At 40.8% G+C, this 19,034-nt stretch overlaps 1 protein-coding gene across 1 annotated transcript in view; it reads right to left on the bottom strand.

Annotated features, from left to right (window-relative positions):
- The window catches only part of KDM7A (lysine demethylase 7A), a 61,206-nt gene extending 47,615 nt beyond the window's left edge, over positions 1–13,591 (bottom strand). Inside the window, exon 1 of the mRNA XM_081958120.1 lies at positions 13,422–13,591. Within this exon, the coding sequence (XP_081814246.1) occupies positions 13,422–13,537 (116 nt within the window). The 5' untranslated portion in view covers positions 13,538–13,591. The remainder of the gene's footprint in view (positions 1–13,421) is intronic.
- Between the last annotated feature and the right edge of the window lie 5,443 nt (positions 13,592–19,034).

The raw sequence follows: 19,034 nt of genomic DNA, 5'->3' as shown, positions 1-19,034 counted from the left end.
GCACAGATCAATTCCATAGCCAAGACCCTCATCTCCAGAACCAAACACCTAGCCGACAAAGACCACCTGAAAACTGAATTACACGCTCTCACAAACGTATTAATTTCCAACGTATTCCAAAGAAGCACAATTGCCAACCTAATCCAAAAAGAGACACCCCCCCCCCCCAAGAACCGAGAACAAGACAACAGCATCGCCCTCCTCCCTTACATCAAAGGCACCCCAGATAAAATCAGCAAAAATCTCCACAAACACAATATCAAGACAGCCTTCGGCACTGACCAAAAAATAGCCAACATCTTAAGAAACCCCAAAGACAAGATCCAGCTAGAAAACCAAGCAGTCTATGAAATACCATGCAAAATCTGCCCAGCCACATACATTGGACAAAGTAATAGGAGAATAAATGCACACATCGCAGGACACAAGAACGCAGTCAGAAAAAAAGAAAAAACTTCCTCCCTCTTCCAGCACCTTAAAGCAACAGGACATGAAATTGATTTTGAAAGAACCAAATTAATCTCCAAAACTGAACACTTCAACAAGAGAATAATTATGGAAGCCATCGAAATAGAGAAACACCCCCATAACATGAATAAACGTGACAATATCTCCCGCCTACCAGACATCTGGAAACTAGCCCTAGTCAACAAATGAGTCCCAGCCACGAAAACTGACACCGGACCCAGAACAACACAGGACGCAACCACCAATCACCCTCACCAGACTCAAACCCAAACCCATCCCATAGACCAAATGCAACCACCATCCAGAAGCCAAACCATGGCGGCATCAGCAATTGCTACACCCCCACACAAAGCAAACTGACATATGCCATGAACACATGGCCAGACCACAAATTCAGAGCCAAACCAAAGCCCGTGATGTTACACCACAGCCATCTGCTCAGGACATTGCATCACAGAACTCAGGTGGTTACAATGCAAAGGCTCGGGATGTTACACCGTAGCCAACCCCCCAGGGGGATTGCAGCACAGGACTAGGGCTGGTTTCCAGATGTCTGGTAGGCAGAGGTATCATCACATTTATTCATGTTGTGGGGGTGTTTCTCTATTTCGATAATTATGGAAAATATACCAGATATCTGGAAACCAGCCCTAGTCAACAAAAGAGCCACACCCATCACCCAGGCTGTTACAACACAAAACGACAACGGACACACAGCCAGCACCAATCAGCACCAATCTACCAATCATGATACAACCACACAGCCAATCAATCCACTTACTGAAACAAAGCCAGCACTCCACACACATACACCAAGATTTATAGAAAGGCGGCAGCTCCGACCACGCTTTGAGCCGAAAACACCAGCCTGAAGATGGCGAGTGAGACCTTGCTGAACATTGCCAAGATAGATAGACAGACAGACAGACAGACAGTCATAGATATAGCTATAAAATCCATATTTATCCTGGCCAGTTTTTTAATCATTAAAATACTTATACTTCACCCATCAAAACAATATTTTGATTACAATACAATATTACATATTTTATGACACAATGTCACACTTCCATTTAAATGTACAGAATTAGTACAATGCAGCATTCTAAACTTATATTATCCCAAGTGGCTATTGAAAATCTCTCAAACAAGATCAAACAGACAATCTGCTATACTGACAATATATCTCAGGGATCACTTTCTCAATGTTAATAATGCCCAGAACTTTGAAAGCAAATTCACCTTGCCTTTAATTAGAGCTAGAAACAAATAACACTGGACCATTTTTGGAATAGTACAATATAAAAGGAACAGAAATAATGCTTAAGTGGAAACATATTTACTACAGCACCACCAAGTGACTATATTTAAAGCATCACATACAGATGTTGGGAATAAATCAGAAAGGCAAAGCTGCTCAGTTGAATATAAATTTAAAAGACGGGATTGAACTCAAGTGACCTATCAAGCTTTGGGGAACTATCTTCCATATAAAATAAACCAGATGCTACATTAAACTCTTTTATTTAAACAACAAAAATAGTTTCCTTATAGTGAGCTAATAAGACTTTTCTTGATATACTAAACAAGGCAACAGGTAAGAAGGAAATGGTGGAATCTATCTTTCCAAACCTGAGAATTCACCAAAAAAAATTCCTGCAGATTTTGAGAGGGCTGCTAATGCAATCTATATTATAACCTGGTACAGTGATGCCAAACCTGTGACACACGTGCCACAGGTGACATGCAGAGCCCTCTCTGTGGGCACGTGAACTGTCACCCCAGCTCTGTTTTGGGTCTCTGCCACACAGGTGTGCATGCCTCCCGCCAGTCAGCTGGTCTTTAAGTCTCTGCCGTGCATGGGGGGGGGGCATTTGGATGCGCAGTTTGGGCAGGGCGTGGGTGCATTCATGGGGTGTGCGCGCATGCACAGGGCGCACACATGCACCCACCTTGCAGTTTGGGCACGGGCGCACACTTGGGGGCATTTGGTGCCTAAAAGGTTCACCATCACTTACCTAGTATGACTCTATCTGCATATTTAAAGATCCTTTGTTACTTCATCAGTGTGATCTAGTATAGGAATGGCTCTAATATCATTTGTATTTCTTCCTCTTTCTCACTCTTTTTTCCCCTAAGCTACTGGTACTTTGTCTGAAAAAACTTTTGAAACTTATTTTGCCATAACTATAACTTTAGTTAGCATAAATGAGGGTACTGTTTCTATGGATTAAGATGTGTTTTCCCTTTAGTTTTCACAGCTACTGTTGCTTTTTACATGAATGTTAAACTATTGCGAGCACAAAATGCAAGTATGTATGAGTCTTGATAGATTAAAACAAGGTCCCAACTAGACGACGAGGATATTAAGTGTGACATCTAGACGACGAGGATATTAAGTGTGACATCATGTGACTACATTACTTCACAGTGGCAATCATAGCAGTCATGATTGCCATCATATAACTCCAGGACCACATGTAGCTCATTAAGCAGGAAGAGAAGGGAGTAGTCCCAGGCAAGGAGCAGGGCAGACTGCATGTGCCAGGGGAGGGGGGGCATTGTGGGCAGGTGCTAGGGAGCCCAAGCAGGCTGGCATCCAGGTCATAGTTGTCTCAAATATTCAAAACCAACATACTGTTCAAAAGCAACTACACTCTTTTTCCCTTGAGGAAAAAGAAGAACAAAACATTTTGCTCCCTGTCCAAAAAGCTTCATCAGTTGGGATGGTCAGGTGGCGGTGAAAAGATAGGTACTGACAATTGAGATGGGATAGAAGAATTGTATTTCTTTGCTGTCATCTAGTCCTTAGTACTCTCCCTAAGAGCTCTTGAGACCACTGGGGGGGGGGGGTATCTTTGCCCTGCTGGGTAGTTGTTTCTGCTTGATAATTCCTTGATTACAATATTGTTTCCTGCTTGATTGTTTGTCTGATATTAATCCATGCTTATCTGGGTGCAGGCTGCTGGAGAGGATGTGTTCCGGTTATTTCAGATCAAAATCACAGAATCTGAACAAACTCAAATCAGCCATCAATTGATACACAAAGATAAACTACCTTTACACAGCATTCAGAAGAGACATTAAAAAGACAATAAAAAGAAGGAAATAAAAAACTAGAGTACAAACATACTGAAAATTATCAGAGAAGATTCTAATGCTTTACCTTGCTCATTCAATGCAAACTCAAGGAAATTGTCAGTTAGGAAACAGAAAGAAAGAATCACTTTGTACTAATGGAACACTGCGTAGTTTATGTTTCCTATAATAGAGTTATTAATATTTTACATCAGTTATCATTAACCTAGTTTTTAAACATTTGAGTTCCTACAAAATGAATTTGGGTTATCTAAAATGAAAAGTGGAATATATTCAATTAAATTAACTCTTGATTTCAGAGTTTGATCCAGATGCATTAGCAACTTTTAAAATTTCTACATTATTTACCGAGAGTGGCCCATAGCAAAGAATTTTTTTTACCAGTGTTATAAAAATAGTGTGGGCCAATTTTACAGCCCTGGATCAATGATACGTGATCATTTTCCATTTATAAAAAGGGTCTCTATTGAGGTAGTGGAAAGATTGATCAATATTAGTTTGTGTGGTGAAGATTCAATGATATGTTTAAAAACTGAGATTATTTTAATACCCAATATGTTTTGTTCCCTTTTCTCTGCTTGTTCATGTTTTTTATTCCTTTTTTAAAAAAAATCTTGCTTTATATAGAACAACAACAACAATAATAATAATAATAATAATAATAATAATAATAATAATAATAATAATTTTAAAAAGTTTTATTGACAAGTACAAATTAGGTTTTAAAATATCATTATGTCCACAAAAAAATAAAAAAATAAAAGTTAGGATCAAAGCTTTGTTAAGAGACCTTCCTTCCATTCTGTATTCACAGATTCAAAAAGATAAGTAAAGTTCTATCTGCCACAGCACTCTCATGGTCTTATGATTACAATTCAGGGGCTTGGCAACTGGCTCACACTTATGACAGTTGTAGTGGGGTCCAGTTACATGATCACCATTTGCAACCTTCCCTGCCAGCTTCTCTCAAGCCACATCAATGAAGAAACCAACAGGGAAAGTATAAACACTTCCATAAATTGTTGCTACAGGTTCCCAGGGATCTTGTATCCCAAAACATTCCCATCTCCCGGGCACTCTGTAGTGTGTGCCTGCCTGCAGTCACCTGGGCCCAACCCAGCTTTGACAGTTCACCTGCACTCCTTAACATCTATTGGCAGCATCAAACTCATGGCACAAGTACATCTTCTTGCTCCTTGCCTGGAACTCTCATCTCTTTCCATTTAAGAAGCAATATGGTACTGGGGTTATGACGGCAATTGGGACTACTGGAATTGCCATATCTAAGCAATGCAGTCACATGACATCACATTTTACAATTGCATCAACTAGGGATGGCAGTCCCAGTTCCAATTGTAATTGTAACCTGAGGACCAAGTGTAATTGTCCATTCACCTTGCCGCACTCTCTTATTTTCTTTCCTTTTACCTTTCTGAGTATTATAGATAAGTCTTTGCATAACAGCAATTGCATTAGACTTATATACACTTCACAATGCTTTATAGCCCTAAGCAGTTTACAGAGTCAGCATATTACTCCCAACAATCTGGATCCGATATGATAATTTGAGCTTGGTCATGTGTGCCTTGTGTGAGAACTCTGGATTGATTTGTTCTATAACCAACACAAGCTGTGAAAAGGTAACACTGCCATACATGATACAACATCTTAGAACCACCAACAGACTATTACAACCTCATGGCATCACCATAGCACACAAACCAAATAAAGCCCTCCAAAACATCCTAAATAAACCGAAAGACCCAGCAACCCCAAAAGAAAAAAAAACAGGAGTCATCTACAACATACAGTGTAAGGACTGCAAGAGCCACTATGTAGGGCAAATAGGCAAAACACTAGCAGAGCATATCCATGGACACCAACTAGTAGTCAGAACACATGATGAAAACTCTTTAATATCACAATACTTAACCATAGTTTTAACTGTGAAATCTAAGCCATGTCCAAAAATGCTAGAGAATTCCTGGAAATCTGGCACTGAGATCAATTGGCCATCAACGGGAACATAGAGACAAACACATGTGTGTTTGTCTCTATGTTCCTGTTGATGGCCAATTGATCTGAGCATGTGTGTGTGTCTGTGTGTGTCTGTGCGTATTTCAAAAAAGACAATCAAAAAGCCAAAATGGCCTCTCACCAGCAATTAATGCCTAGATGAGCAGAGATTAACACCAAGATTAACATTAGACTAATGATCAAGAAGCAAACAATACCCTAATCTAGGAATTACCAACTTGGACAAACAAGGTAACACGCACAACAGCCCAATCAAGGAACCTCCAAGACCACTCTCACCAACACTAACAATGCAAGCCAATGGTATATAAAATGACAACAAACCTCACCCCTTAATAGCACTGATGTTATCTAGTTTGGTAATGAAATGTTGGCAAGAAAACAACCAAGTTCACAGAGCACCAGGGACTCCACAAATCTTGCAATAGATTAACTTAATTGTTTGGAATACAAATAGCAATTTTAAGAATTGGTTCTAAACCATTTTACTCTTCCACCCATTTTTTCTCTCCTTGAATGTGATAAACAAGAACAAGAACTGTTTTATTACCAATTACAATAAAACAATGATTTAACAGAGCAATTGAAAGGAGTGCCTATTACTCCTGATTAACCATTCAACATTGAGGGACTTTATTTAATGTAATTCATAGTAGTTTTCATAAGGACCCCATTACAAAATTGTATTAATGTTTATATCATCTCAATTGTTTTTAGTGAAGAACAGTGGTCTCCAAACCCCAGGTTGTGGACCAATACTAGTCCATTGGGAACCAGTCTATGCAAGGGCACAAAACTTTATTTGTGCATGCAGGGGATTAGGCTGCGCTCACAAAACCATATCCTCCCCCCCCCACCCCCGCTGGCACTGCTGCTGCCGGTCCATAGAGCCAAAAAGGTTGGGGACTGCTGGTGTAGAAGGCAATAAAATATCATAGATGTGGTAAAATTAACAAATTTAACTGCCTTGCCTAGATTACTTTGGGCACAATAGCTTTGTCTATTATTTTAGGGGATGTTGGTACAGAAATCTGGCCCCTTTGAGTCCTGCTAAATGGGAAATAAAATCATCTAATCAAAATTTTATTGTAAATTGATTGAAAAATATAAAATGTTTTCAATTACAGTAACATGAGTTTATTTCACAAGTGAGCCAAACGGAGTGTTTAATTTACTACAATATACAAGCATGAGCTTTTTAGTGGTATGAGATTTTTTAATATCTCCTGTATTGATATTGCTCTCAATTAACATATTTCTTGGAATTTTTATTCTACTTAAGGTTCCAAGAAATATGTTAATTGAGAGCAATATCAATAAGGTAGAATAAAAGTGGAGATGACAAAAAGGCAATGTAGAAATACTTTGAGAAGGATACAAGAGGGAAAATAATGAGACAGGAATTCAGATAATATGTATATCAACGCCAATTCCAAAAGAGCTGAGAAGAGGGACAAATATTGAGCGCCTATTGCTTAACAGCCTGATATAATTTAAAAAATGGGCTATCATCTATCAAAGACATATAGGCTTCACAGAATAACTCATAGTAACTGATTATTACAGCTGTTCAATAATCAAGCCAGATTACTGACTAGAATTCCATCCTTAAAGCTCTTTAATAGAACATAAACTTTCATTTTAAAATTCCAGGCTCAATCTCTGGCATCTCCATAATCAAGAAAGGCACCTGCTTGAATTTTTACATAACACTAAATAAGATGAACCACTGACATTATTGTGTAAGAAAGCTTTTATGTCCCACTACATCTCTCTCTCTGTCTTTTTAACGAGTCAATAATTTGCAAGGGATATGATTAGGATTTTCAGCAAGCTTTCTCTGATATTTTAGATAATAAGCTAGTAAAATATAGAGTAGATTATATTGTTTTGTGCCTGAGCTGATAAACTATGTTCATTAATGATGTTCAAAGTGAACGACTGGCGATGCATAAAATATGATATGAAAACGACCTTTAAGTATAAAAAGGCTATTGTAAATAATTATATTAGCAAGTTTATTTTAAACTGTTCATAAGACATTATTTTTCAAATTGTCTTCAGGAAGAACTTACTGATAATACAAGCTGTTAACTATAGAAAGAACCAACTAATTTAGAAAGTGATACAGGTTTACCTTGACTTATGAGTGGTCACTAAACAACTGGTCATAGTCAGAAAGGTCTTGGAAGAGGTGCTTTATGGCTCATAGTCACTTCATAAAACATTGTGCTGTGAGCCCCCTGGTCACAGAACCACATTTCAGGCACTTAGCAACCTGTTCGTGTTTACGAATGTTTATCAAGTGCCCTGCAATCTTCTTTGCCCTTTCCCTGACACTCCATTTGACAATCCACTTAATGACCACAACTGAGAGAGCTCAGATTGTGGTGGTTGAGCAAAGCAGTCCCATGGTGTCTTGCTTAACAACTGCTTCACTCAATGACCAAGATTTTGACCCCAGTCATGGGAGCAAGTGAAAGACCACCTGTAATACTTATTGACTAAGTTTATTACCAGGCTGGAGGGCCACATATTAGACAATGGAAATACTGAATTTTCCACAATAGCAAGATCAAATAAGTTTTGGAGTCATTCCCAAATTCTATGAATTTCAAAGTGCATTTAAAAATAACTCATATTTTCTGAATGTGGTGCTTCCAAACCTGTTCAATTACATCTACTATCATGCCCATGTTGCCCACAGTAATGGAAACTGTCGCCTCAAAAATGCCAAGTTGGGAATCATTAATGATGTTAACACAGTATTCTCTGTTAGTATGTGTTATAAACGAAGCAGTAAATCTGCCAATCAAATTGTAAAAGGAAATGCCATTCATAGTTAAATATTTTATTCCTTTTTTATTATTTATGTTGTTGTCTATGCTACCTACTTTTGTACTAGTGTACCAAAGAACTAGAAAACATTATGCTATGAAATTGGTTCAACAATTATCGACACCAAACCATTCAAAGTCTTACATGCGTTAGGTAAAGATTAAACAAATGGAGTGTCACAGTTCTCTGGCCTTGTAACCTGATTATTAACCAAGCTTTATAGTCACTAAAAACAGCATCTGATTTCAAAGGCAATAACCATTATTACTGTAGTTACTCAGACATAATATTACTAACGCAGTATCACTGACATCAGGTATGTGTAGAAGATGACCAGGCTGAGCCTGAGGGTGAGGTCAAACACGTCATCAGTTTGGAGTCTCTATACTCCTACAAGAGAATTAAATCCAATCGTCCTTGAATTTTATTGACTCTTATCTAGGCCCAATTGACCTTGATTATTAATTGATCAGATTGTGTATAGATAGCATGTAATAAACTTGAAGTATTTCGAACTAAACTCTTCTGGTTACTTGCACCTGACCAACTGCAGAAAAGCACATTGCTAGCAAACACAAAGATATATCTAGGTACAAACTGGATTACAAATGTTACAGTTCATAGGGTCAGGTTATCTGTTCACATTCTGGTATAAGAGTCTGTCTAATAAAGCCCTTCTATTTTGTCAGAATCCATTTTCAGTAGCATGGTCAAGTGATGTGCTAATTTACCTAGGCTGCAATAACTAACACTTAAGTAGGCATATACAGTGGATTATGTCTCCTATGTAAGTAGTTTTGTTCCGCTACCCAAAATGCAATAAGCTCTTGTTGAAATCTTTATATTGCCATTTTCTGTATATTTAATGTGGAATAGACTTCAACAAATTAAACAAACCAATAAATTTATTTGATTGTAAGATGACATGACATTAAGATATTGTGCAGCCTACCAAATTAAAAACTTCCCTGTTGAATTTTACTAGAAAAAAACTAGACCTGCTAATTGCAGAAACAGTAATTACACACAATGTTAATAGAGATCTAAAAAGGCTAAGACAAAGAGGACTGCATGATTAAAGAAAATTTAGAACAAGAACTGTTAAGAACAGAACAGTGAAAGATACATTTAAGAAAACATAATTTTTAATGTGTATAATGAATGGCAATATGCATTGTTCCCAACTGACACTAGATTTGTATTTCCCAAATTCAATGTTTCTAGGAATAATGTTGAGAAAGACAAATGATTGTTCAATGTAAATAATAGAGTTCATAAATGACAAAAATGGATAAATAAATGGAGGTGCAGTTTAGTGTAGGTGTTGGCCCATAAATTAGGAGACTGTATGACAGGGGTGTCCAAACTTGGGAACTTTAAGACTTGTGGACTTCAACTCCCACAATTCCCCAGCCAGCCATGCTGGCACCTCGGTTCAGCCAGCTGACTCCATCGCTGGCCATAGGGGGCGAACAACTGTCCCCCGTGGAGCGGGCGCGCAATTTGGGCGTCCTCCTCGATGCCCGGCTGTCAATGGAGGACCATGTGGCAGCCGTGGCAAGGGGGGCGTTCCACCAGGTTCGCCTGGTGCGCCAATTGCGCCCCCTACTGGACCGGAGTGCCCTGCGCACAGTCACTCATGCGCTGGTGACGTCTCGCCTGGACTACTGCAATGCTCTCTACATGGGGCTTCCCTTGGGACGCATCCGGAGACTGCAGCTAGTTCAGAACGCAGCCGTGCGGGTTATTATGGGAAGTACACGTTACTCCACGTAACACCTCTCCTGCGCGAGCTGCAGTGGCTACCTGTGGCCTTTCGGGTGCGTTTCAAGGTATTGATCACCATCTTTAAAGCGCTCCATGGCATAGGACCTAGTTATCTGCAGGATCGCATCCTACCACACACGTCCCTGCGACCTATCCGCTCACACAGGGAGGGGCTCCTCCTGGTGCCGTCTGCTAGGCAATGCCAGCGGGCGACACCTAGGAGTAGATCCTTCTCTGTGATGGGCCCAACCCTCTGGAATGACCTCCCCCCAGACATTCGAACTACCACCGACCTCCGTTCCTTCCGGCAAAAGTTAAAGACTCACCTATTTCAATCAGCTGGCCTGGCACTTTCTTAGTTTTACCTCCCGGGGATTTATTTTATTTTAATTGGGTTTGGGGTTTTAATTGTGATGTTTTTAGGATTAGAATATATTTATTTCTTAGTACAGCCTATCTCCCCCTCCAAATGTATCTTAAATGTATTTTATTATTATGACTGGTTTTATTTGTATTGACTGTACACCGCCCCGAGTCCCTTTCTGGGAGAGGGGCGGTCTAAAAATCTAAGAAATAAATAAATAAATAAATAAATAAATAAATAAATAAATAAATAAATAAATAAATAAATAAAACTCATTTACACTTTGATGGGCCATTTTAAACATGATACTAGGATGTATAAGAACTCTGTAAATACAATATTCAATACATTTTTTGATTAAATAAGCAGTCTTAACCATTTATGTGGCATGTTATACATAGATATATAACATAGTAGCCAGAGAAAAATATATTATATAAATGACCATTAGATCCATCTGCAAACATATGCCAATTAATATAATTTAAATAAATCTATAGATTTGTTAATTGCTACAAATGTAAATATACTTTATACACCGTGATTGTTCAAAGTAGGCATATGTCTTCCTCTGTCTTGTATACAGGCTAGATGCAGCTATCTCTGCTACAGATAACACAGCAAGAGCAGGATAAAATATCTTAGTTAAAGAATAAAGGTAGGATTCCTAGCCTAGTCGAACATTTTGCATGTTGAAGCGGTAAGTAAAGTATTAACATTTAGAGCAGTTAAAGACATTGTAGATAAATACATGAAATGATTAAATGAACATAAAATGCAAATATTTACAATAAGTACAACACATATATGGAAAGGTTCATAAGCTTTTGGAGAACTTAAACACATTAACTTAAATAATTATTTACAATTACACTTGTTTCCAGATAACATGCATAGGCGTATATTGCAGTGAAATAAATCATCATGAAATGTAATAAGCATCTAATACCTGTATGGTTTTATATAACTTTGGAAATACAAATTTAGCAGAGACACAACATTGTTAGTCCTTGTTACATAAATTTAAACGTGGCATGGAAATAACAGCAATTTTCTTCTAGGTCTAGTTGCCAGCTATTCTAATTTCAGGAACTAATTATACATATGTGAAAGCATATAATAAAATATATACAAGTTACTGAGAACAGGTTCCTATCCCTATATATGTTTATGCAGAATTAAACTCCACTGATTTAACTAAAACTTTCAGGCAATATTTTAGTTTAACTGCACATAACCAAATGTATTCATTCAAATACATATAGGATGTATGGCTTGGACTAGGATGATTTACAATGTCCCTTCCAACTCTGTTAATCTGTAATCTGTAACCTATATGCCAATTACCATATCACATTATCCATAATGAATTTACAGAAAAACACTAAAGAATGGTTTATTTTCTCCAAGAACTTCTTTTTTAAAAAAAAAAAAAAGCATTACTGTACTTATTTTCTCAATACACCAACTATTAATTTACAATACCATCTCAAGCATACCTGTTTCAAAAGCCTGAACGTTACATTCACGTACGGTAAATGGTAGAGCTTGCACCTTCCTACCGTCGCAAGCAAACGCAGAACCCGGCGGGGAAGCCGCATCTGTAGGAGGAGGAGGAGCCGGCTGCATTCTGGAAGAGGGCTCGTCAGAACGGTAGCAAAGCGTGAACAATGCAACCGCAGACTGGGAGCCAAAGCAACCGCTACGAGACCTGTTCGGTGGTCGCTGTTATTTATTTATTTTTAAGGTACTCCAGGATCTCCTCTCCCACTCTGGCTGCTTCTGAATTCCGGGGCTTTGCCTCTTTAAAATTAATTTCTCCCCGAACGCCAGCAGGGGGAGCTGAGACCGTCTCGCCAGTTCCATCGTGACTCTTGTTTTTGTTAAATGGGGGGGTATTTAAATGTCGTGCTGTCAATCAAAGAGCACTTCCCCTCAAAGCCGCGACAGCAGCAAAGGGGTTTCCTCGGATAAATTACTCTCCGAAAAGCTGCCTCTCCTGCCAAAACTTCAACGCCGACGTCCGCCAGCCACGGGTTCCTCCAGCCCGGCAGTTGAAAGATCAAAGCCGAAAGGAGACACAAGAAGTCCCCCCGCGCCACCGGCGAGGCAGCTCTGAAACTTGTTCCTTTGTTTCAAGGTCCGTGGATACCACCACTAGCCCCGCGCTCCCCTTCTCCGGGCAGAAGCGACCCAGCCTTTCGAAGCGCTCGCCTTTGGGAGGGCGCTTCTCCCTCCCGCGGGACGCGCCCACGCATAAAAGACACGCGCCTCCACGGACGACAAGGTCCCACGTCAGAAAAGACTCCAGAAGCCCACGAAACTCGGGCACCCGTGAGCTCAGGAGTCCCCTCGAAGCCTCCCCCCCTTCCCTACCTAGAGAGCGGAGGACGGAGGAACTGACCCTAACCTCGCTACTCGTTACTCACGCACAAAAGACACGAGAACACAGCCTGGTCTCCCCAGCGTCGTTACGAGAGACTGAAATTGGGGCACCTAAACTTTTCCGCACCCTCCAAAACTCCACCGAAAACCCCCTAGAGCTCTTCGCTAACCTCAGTTCCGGAGTCCTTATATAACTCCACACCGAAGAGGGGGGGGCGGTTTGGGGGAAGAGAGACAAGAGAACAGGAGGGAGACCGCTGCTTTAAACGCCGCTGCTTCCTGGTTAGCTGAGAAGCCCTCTTGCCTCATTGTCCTCCGTTGGTTTCATTCCCTCAGCGCCCACCGAAGGTCTCCCCCTCACGAGAAAGTGGAAGGGACAGTGTTTCTGTTTTTGTTTTTGTCGTCTCCCCCCCCCCAACAGAAAAATAAAAGGACGCGTGGCTGCCAGCCAGCCCCTTTTTACCTGCCGTGGAACCAGTCCTTGCATATGTCGCACTCGATCATGAAGCGGTTCACATCGTAGGGCTCCCGGCACACGCAATACACAGGGGTCGCGTTCGCCGCCGCCGTTCCGGCCATCTTTAAAGAACTCGCTCACTCTCTTGAGTGACTGCCTCAGCCACCCTGCTCTCCCTTCTCGCGCCCCCCCTCCCCACTCCCCAACTCTCCGCCTTCTCCTCCCCCTCCCCACCGCCACCACGAGCCCCAACCAACAGCCGCCGCCGGCTTAGCCAGTCAAGTCGGCAAGCACCAATAACAACAGCGGGCGTGCGGAACGCCGGCCCTTGACGCGCGCGCCCCAGTATCCCACATTCAGCGCGCGCCCGCCCTCCCCTTCTTCCTGGCCAGCGAACAAACGGGCGAGGGCACGCGCGATGAAAAGGAACCGTCACGTAAGGTACATCTTGGAGCATGCGCTCTGAAGAGACTATACAGCGGTGGGGAAATGACACTGACGGCGGACGCGGGTGCCCGGGGGGTGGGGGGAGAAGGGCTGAGGGTGGAAAAGCCGAAGAGGGCGAGATCCTAGGGAAACACCTCGGAAACGTAGAAGGTTTCGCGCGCCTCTTTCCGCTCCAAGAGACACGCGCGCGATAGAAAAGAAGAGAGGGGGTGGGGGGAGGGCTGTTGCGTAAAAGAAGGGGCGCGTGCACCGTTGGCGGAAGTGTGTACAGTAAACTCTTTTTTTCCCGGACTTGAACAGACAGCAGAGGAGAGCACGTGTCACCACACAACCCTCCCTTCTGGGGTTTGGGGTTGGTGGTGGTTTTTTTTGTGGGCGGGGCTCCAGCTCGCTGGAACAAACGGATAATGAAGTCTCCAGCACATGCTGGCTCCGCCCCCATTCCGCCTCGTCCTGCTTGAAATTCGTCACGTGAGGAGGGAAGGTGCCGCGAGGACATAGAAAACGATAAAAAAAATAAAAACCAGGTTCTGTCACAGCGTCGCTCCCTCCCTCCCTCCTTCTTATGCAACCGCGCGTTGACGGGCAGAAGGGAGCGCCGGACGGAAACAGCGCTCTTGACTTTGTTTCTCCGGTTGCGAGAGGCTGAAAGAGCGCTGACAGGAATAGCTGAGCGAGCATCACCGCGTCTCCCGCCTCGGATACTTTTCTCTCAGAACTGAGCCGAAAGACAGCCCCTCACTGGGTTGTCACAGCAGTTGTTTTTTACCCACTACATTATTTTTTGGGGTCCGTCCGTTCACTTTCGCTGCCCCTAAAATAAGTCGTTACACAATTTGGATGGGGTTTCCCATCCGTCCGTTCACTTTCGCTGCCCCTAAAATAAGTCGTTACACAATTTGGATGGGGTTTCCCCGTCTCGTCAATATTTTTAAGGCATTCTGGAAATGCTGCTTTATGTTTGAGCGCCTCGATGTTAAAGTTCCCCTTGTAGTTTTATGCAGCGATCTCTTGCCAAGCTGAAGGGGATTCCGTACCCCAAGTGCAGTAGATGGGAAGGTGAAAGTAGATAATTAAATGGTATTAATTTTGAATGTAATTTAAACAATGTTGGGAATTTAAAATGTTAATGATTGGAGAAGGGGACTTAGATGTTTTCTGGGAAGAAAAAATAGGGTAAATAACTGGAAAAACGAAAAAAAAGGTGAAATACAGGGTGTACAGTGATGTTAACTATGGGTAAAAATTGAATGATAAAGAACTATGTAAAGAATAATACCGTGGAAGTTGGAATTGCAAAGCTATGGTTAAAAATGATTCATTTGTAAAGATGAATTAATAGTAATTAGTTGACAAAAAGAAAAGAGTGCTTAGTAATGATATGTAAGCTTAAATGAATTAATGGAAAAACATAAAGGATTATATAAAAGAGATGAATATTGATAAAATGGGAAGATTAGAATTGAAACTATGATTATAAATATGCATATAAGATGTGACCTGGTCCACACTCTGTCCATAAAGTATGGGGGGGCGGGGATTGCAATAAAACTTGTCTTTAAAAAAAGTATCCCAAGTGCAGACTGACTTGAAGTATTAGGATAAAAGAGGGATGGTGAGATTTAGCATTTACAGTCAATATTTATTTTGTCATGTTTATGTAGTGTATATGGGAGGTGGAGACCCTTTGAGAGCTGTATGCAGTGAAATTACATTTTAATGTACACCGATTAGTGTACACTCAAAGTGACAACATTATTCTAAGTTCTGTCCTGTACTACAGTGTCAAAGGGACACCTTGTCTGAGCTTTTTAGAAATATATTCTGAAGAAAAACAAATCCATTGCATATTATGAAGTGATGATAATTTAACTATAAATACCAAAGCTTCAGAATAAGGGGCAATTGATATTAGGGACAATAAGATAATTTTAAAGTAACAGAGGATTGGTGTCTTTAACACTTTTAGGCCTATGGTTTTCAGTGAGATTTACTTCTAAGTAAAGACCTTTCATAAAAGTTAAAAATATTGCTTTGAGAAACTGGTGATCAGTCCTGCTTACCAGCATTGAAATTTCAATAGTAAAAGCATAGAAAGTTGGGCTAAAGTAGATCACTCAATGTGATAACTTTCAAACTTTCAAGTTCAAAATATAAATCTTACCTTGCTGTGCCTCTCAAAGCAAAATGATTATGAAGAACAGACTTATATTAGTGCTATAATAGCAATGCTGCAAAAATCCAGATGACCAATAGATAGTAATCAAAAGTTTTCTGCATATCTTTGCTGCTATGTAGTGATTATATGGATTTTTTGCAGCACAAATATGGAAACTCTAGACCAGGGGTGTTGAACTCGATTTCATTGAGGGCTGCATCAGGGTTGTGTTTGACCTTGGGGGTCAGGATGGGCATGGCCAGGGTGTACATGGCCAGCTAAACATCACTCGTGGTGGCCCGAGTGTTCTGCCAGCGAAACAAGGCTCCCAAGCTCCATTTCAGCTGCAGTGGCCTCCTGAAACCCTCTGCCAGCGAAAATGGAGCTCAGGAGGGAGGCACGCAGCCCTCCCAAGGTCCATTTTCACTGGTAGAGGCACTGCGGGCCAGCCCTTCGCTGTTTCCAGGGCGGCCACATGGGTCAGATCAAAGCACCCCACAGGCCGGATCCAGTGGTGAGTTTCAAAAATTTTTAGAACCTCTTTTGTAGGTGTGGCCTGCTTTGTGGGAGTGGCTTGCTGGCCATGTGACCAGATGGGAGTGGCTTGCCAGCCATGTGACCGGGTGGGAATGGCATGCCAGCCATGTGACCGGGTGGGAGTGGCTTGGCAGTCATGTGACCAAGTGGGAGTGGTTTGGCAGTCATGTGACTGGGTGGGTGTGGCCAACTTGTAAAATGTGGTGAAACTCACTTAACAATGCTCTTGCTTAGCAACCAAAATACTGGCTCAGAAACTCTGGCATTTGAAGCATGCAAGTCTTAAAGCTGTCAAGTTACAAGACCCTTGCACCCCTAACCCTTTAGAAAAAAAACCCCAGGGGTGTTCAAACTTGACAGCTTTAAGACTTATGGACTTCAATTCCCAGAATTCCTCCTCGCACTCTTCATCTTGATGATGTGCGGACGGGCGGGGGGAGGTAGCTGGAACCAGTTCTAAACGGCACTGTATATTTGTGGAACCTCTTCTATAGAAGAGGTTAGAACTGGCAGGAACCCACCCCTGGCCGGATCCAATCCTAGGGCCTTGAATTTGACATCCCTGCTCTAGATTAAAGTCACAAGGAAATTATTTTAAGATAGAACACCACCGAGCTTTATATCCAGCTATAGAGTATGGTCATTCTGGCTAATATATCTTTCTAGCTTATTTTGTTGGATATACTTCATTGTTCTAGAAATGACAATGCCTGCAAATATTATAAGTTTCATAGATAAATTTCCTAAAGCTCTCAAGTTATCACTTTTTCTTATTTTTAAAGAGAAAGTTATTGATTTCAGGAACAGAAGAAGAAAACTCGAGAATTCTCATAGTATCAACATATTCATCTGTGAGCGCTGAAGGAGGGTGGTACTGTTGAGACCACAACTTACAGGGTACTTGATTCCTAAAGTTCATTTAAAGTGGCTTGTTGTTCAGTGAAATGGTGGCTCTTGCACTTGTAGTATTGTTCAGTTAAGGGGGGAAAAAACAATCTCTAACAGTGTGCTGCCATTTTGGATGGTGACTGACAGCCCGATCCTGCCTCTGAGACCAGTCCTCTCTTTGCAATGTGACAAGTCCCAGCTGCAAGGAACTCACCATCTCATAAACCAAAACCTGCTATTCAATAAGGCCAGCTGCAATCTGCTCCATTTTATGGTAATTAAAAATAGCATTTGTGCACCTGGTAGGCTGCCAGTGCAGCTGCTGCAGATATGCACTAAATTTGAATGCCTAGATGCCATACATATCCTTCGGTTCATCTGGAATATGCAATAGAGCAAATGTCTCTGGCTACCATTTACAAATTGTGTCAAGTTCTGTAATAAGGGATTCTGTAGTAGAAATTTTAGTGGAAATTCAAAATGGTTGTATTTTTATTTTGAGAAATCTGCAGTGAATTTATTTTTAGATAAATGTTGGATCTCACTACCTTTTGCATGAGTTGTGTTTCAGGTTTTGGAAATAAATTTTGCTGAATTCAGTTAGGTTGAACTCGATGGGATAAGCATATAGCCTTTTGTATCATTTCTTCAGTCTTAGTTATTAGAAGAAGAAAGTAGTTTTCCAGACAAATATGTTCCTTTACCTCTTCTGACTCTTACTAGTAGTACTTCATTGCCTAATTTTTATCATTAGATGACTTACCTCATTTCTAATTAAGCAGATGTTGCATGTTTCATAATACTACAAAAACTTGTAAAACCTGTGAATAATGATGATACATAGATGAATATTCTACCCATAGGCAGGATTGACTGTATTGTATCAGCACATCTAAATAAGCTGTTGCTCACATTTACATGTATACTATTATAATAAGATAACTAAGAAATGAAACATATTGCAGCTTCTGCCAGCAGCAGGAGTACCACATGTTCCACCTATGTTTTATAATCCTTAAGCATGTCATCTGAACTTAACAAACTAATTCTGGCCTGGCTTATTAACGATCAATTAATGTTCCATAAACCAAAAGTAGGATGCATCCTGTGTTTGAATTAAATTTAATATTTAGGGTTCATTAAGAGATCAAGGAAGGAAGCAATGCTATTTGACAGGAAATTCAGCATGCCTAGAAGCAATCAGACTAAGTAATGCAAGCAGGTGCCCCATATGAATATTTTCTCTATCATTCTTCTTTACATCTACTGGGGTCCTCCATGTTTCCAGTCTCTTCATTGAAAGGTGTTTTGGTCTCAGATGTTGAATAGTTTTTCAGCATGTCATTCTGGTGTTTTGTAAACAACATAGCAATTGGCTACTAAGCCAGGTTCAAAATGCTTTTGCTGTCTAAGCCTCTAGATACCTTGGGATCATGATGCATGTCACATTAGTTGTAAAACTAAAGCATCAGTTGATTTTTAATATAATATTATAGTATCATGCTTGTATGTCCAACTGACAATATCATCTTGAGAACAGTTTTACAGTAGGTGGACCTTGTGATCATTGGTAGACGTTACCTCAGCTG

The sequence above is a fragment of the Natrix helvetica genome, assembly GCF_964273705.1.
Source record: "Natrix helvetica genome assembly, chromosome: 6".
Taxonomy (NCBI): domain Eukaryota; kingdom Metazoa; phylum Chordata; class Lepidosauria; order Squamata; family Natricidae; genus Natrix; species Natrix helvetica.
Note: the sequence above shows the minus strand (reverse complement) of the source record. Positions and strands in the feature narration are given on the sequence as shown.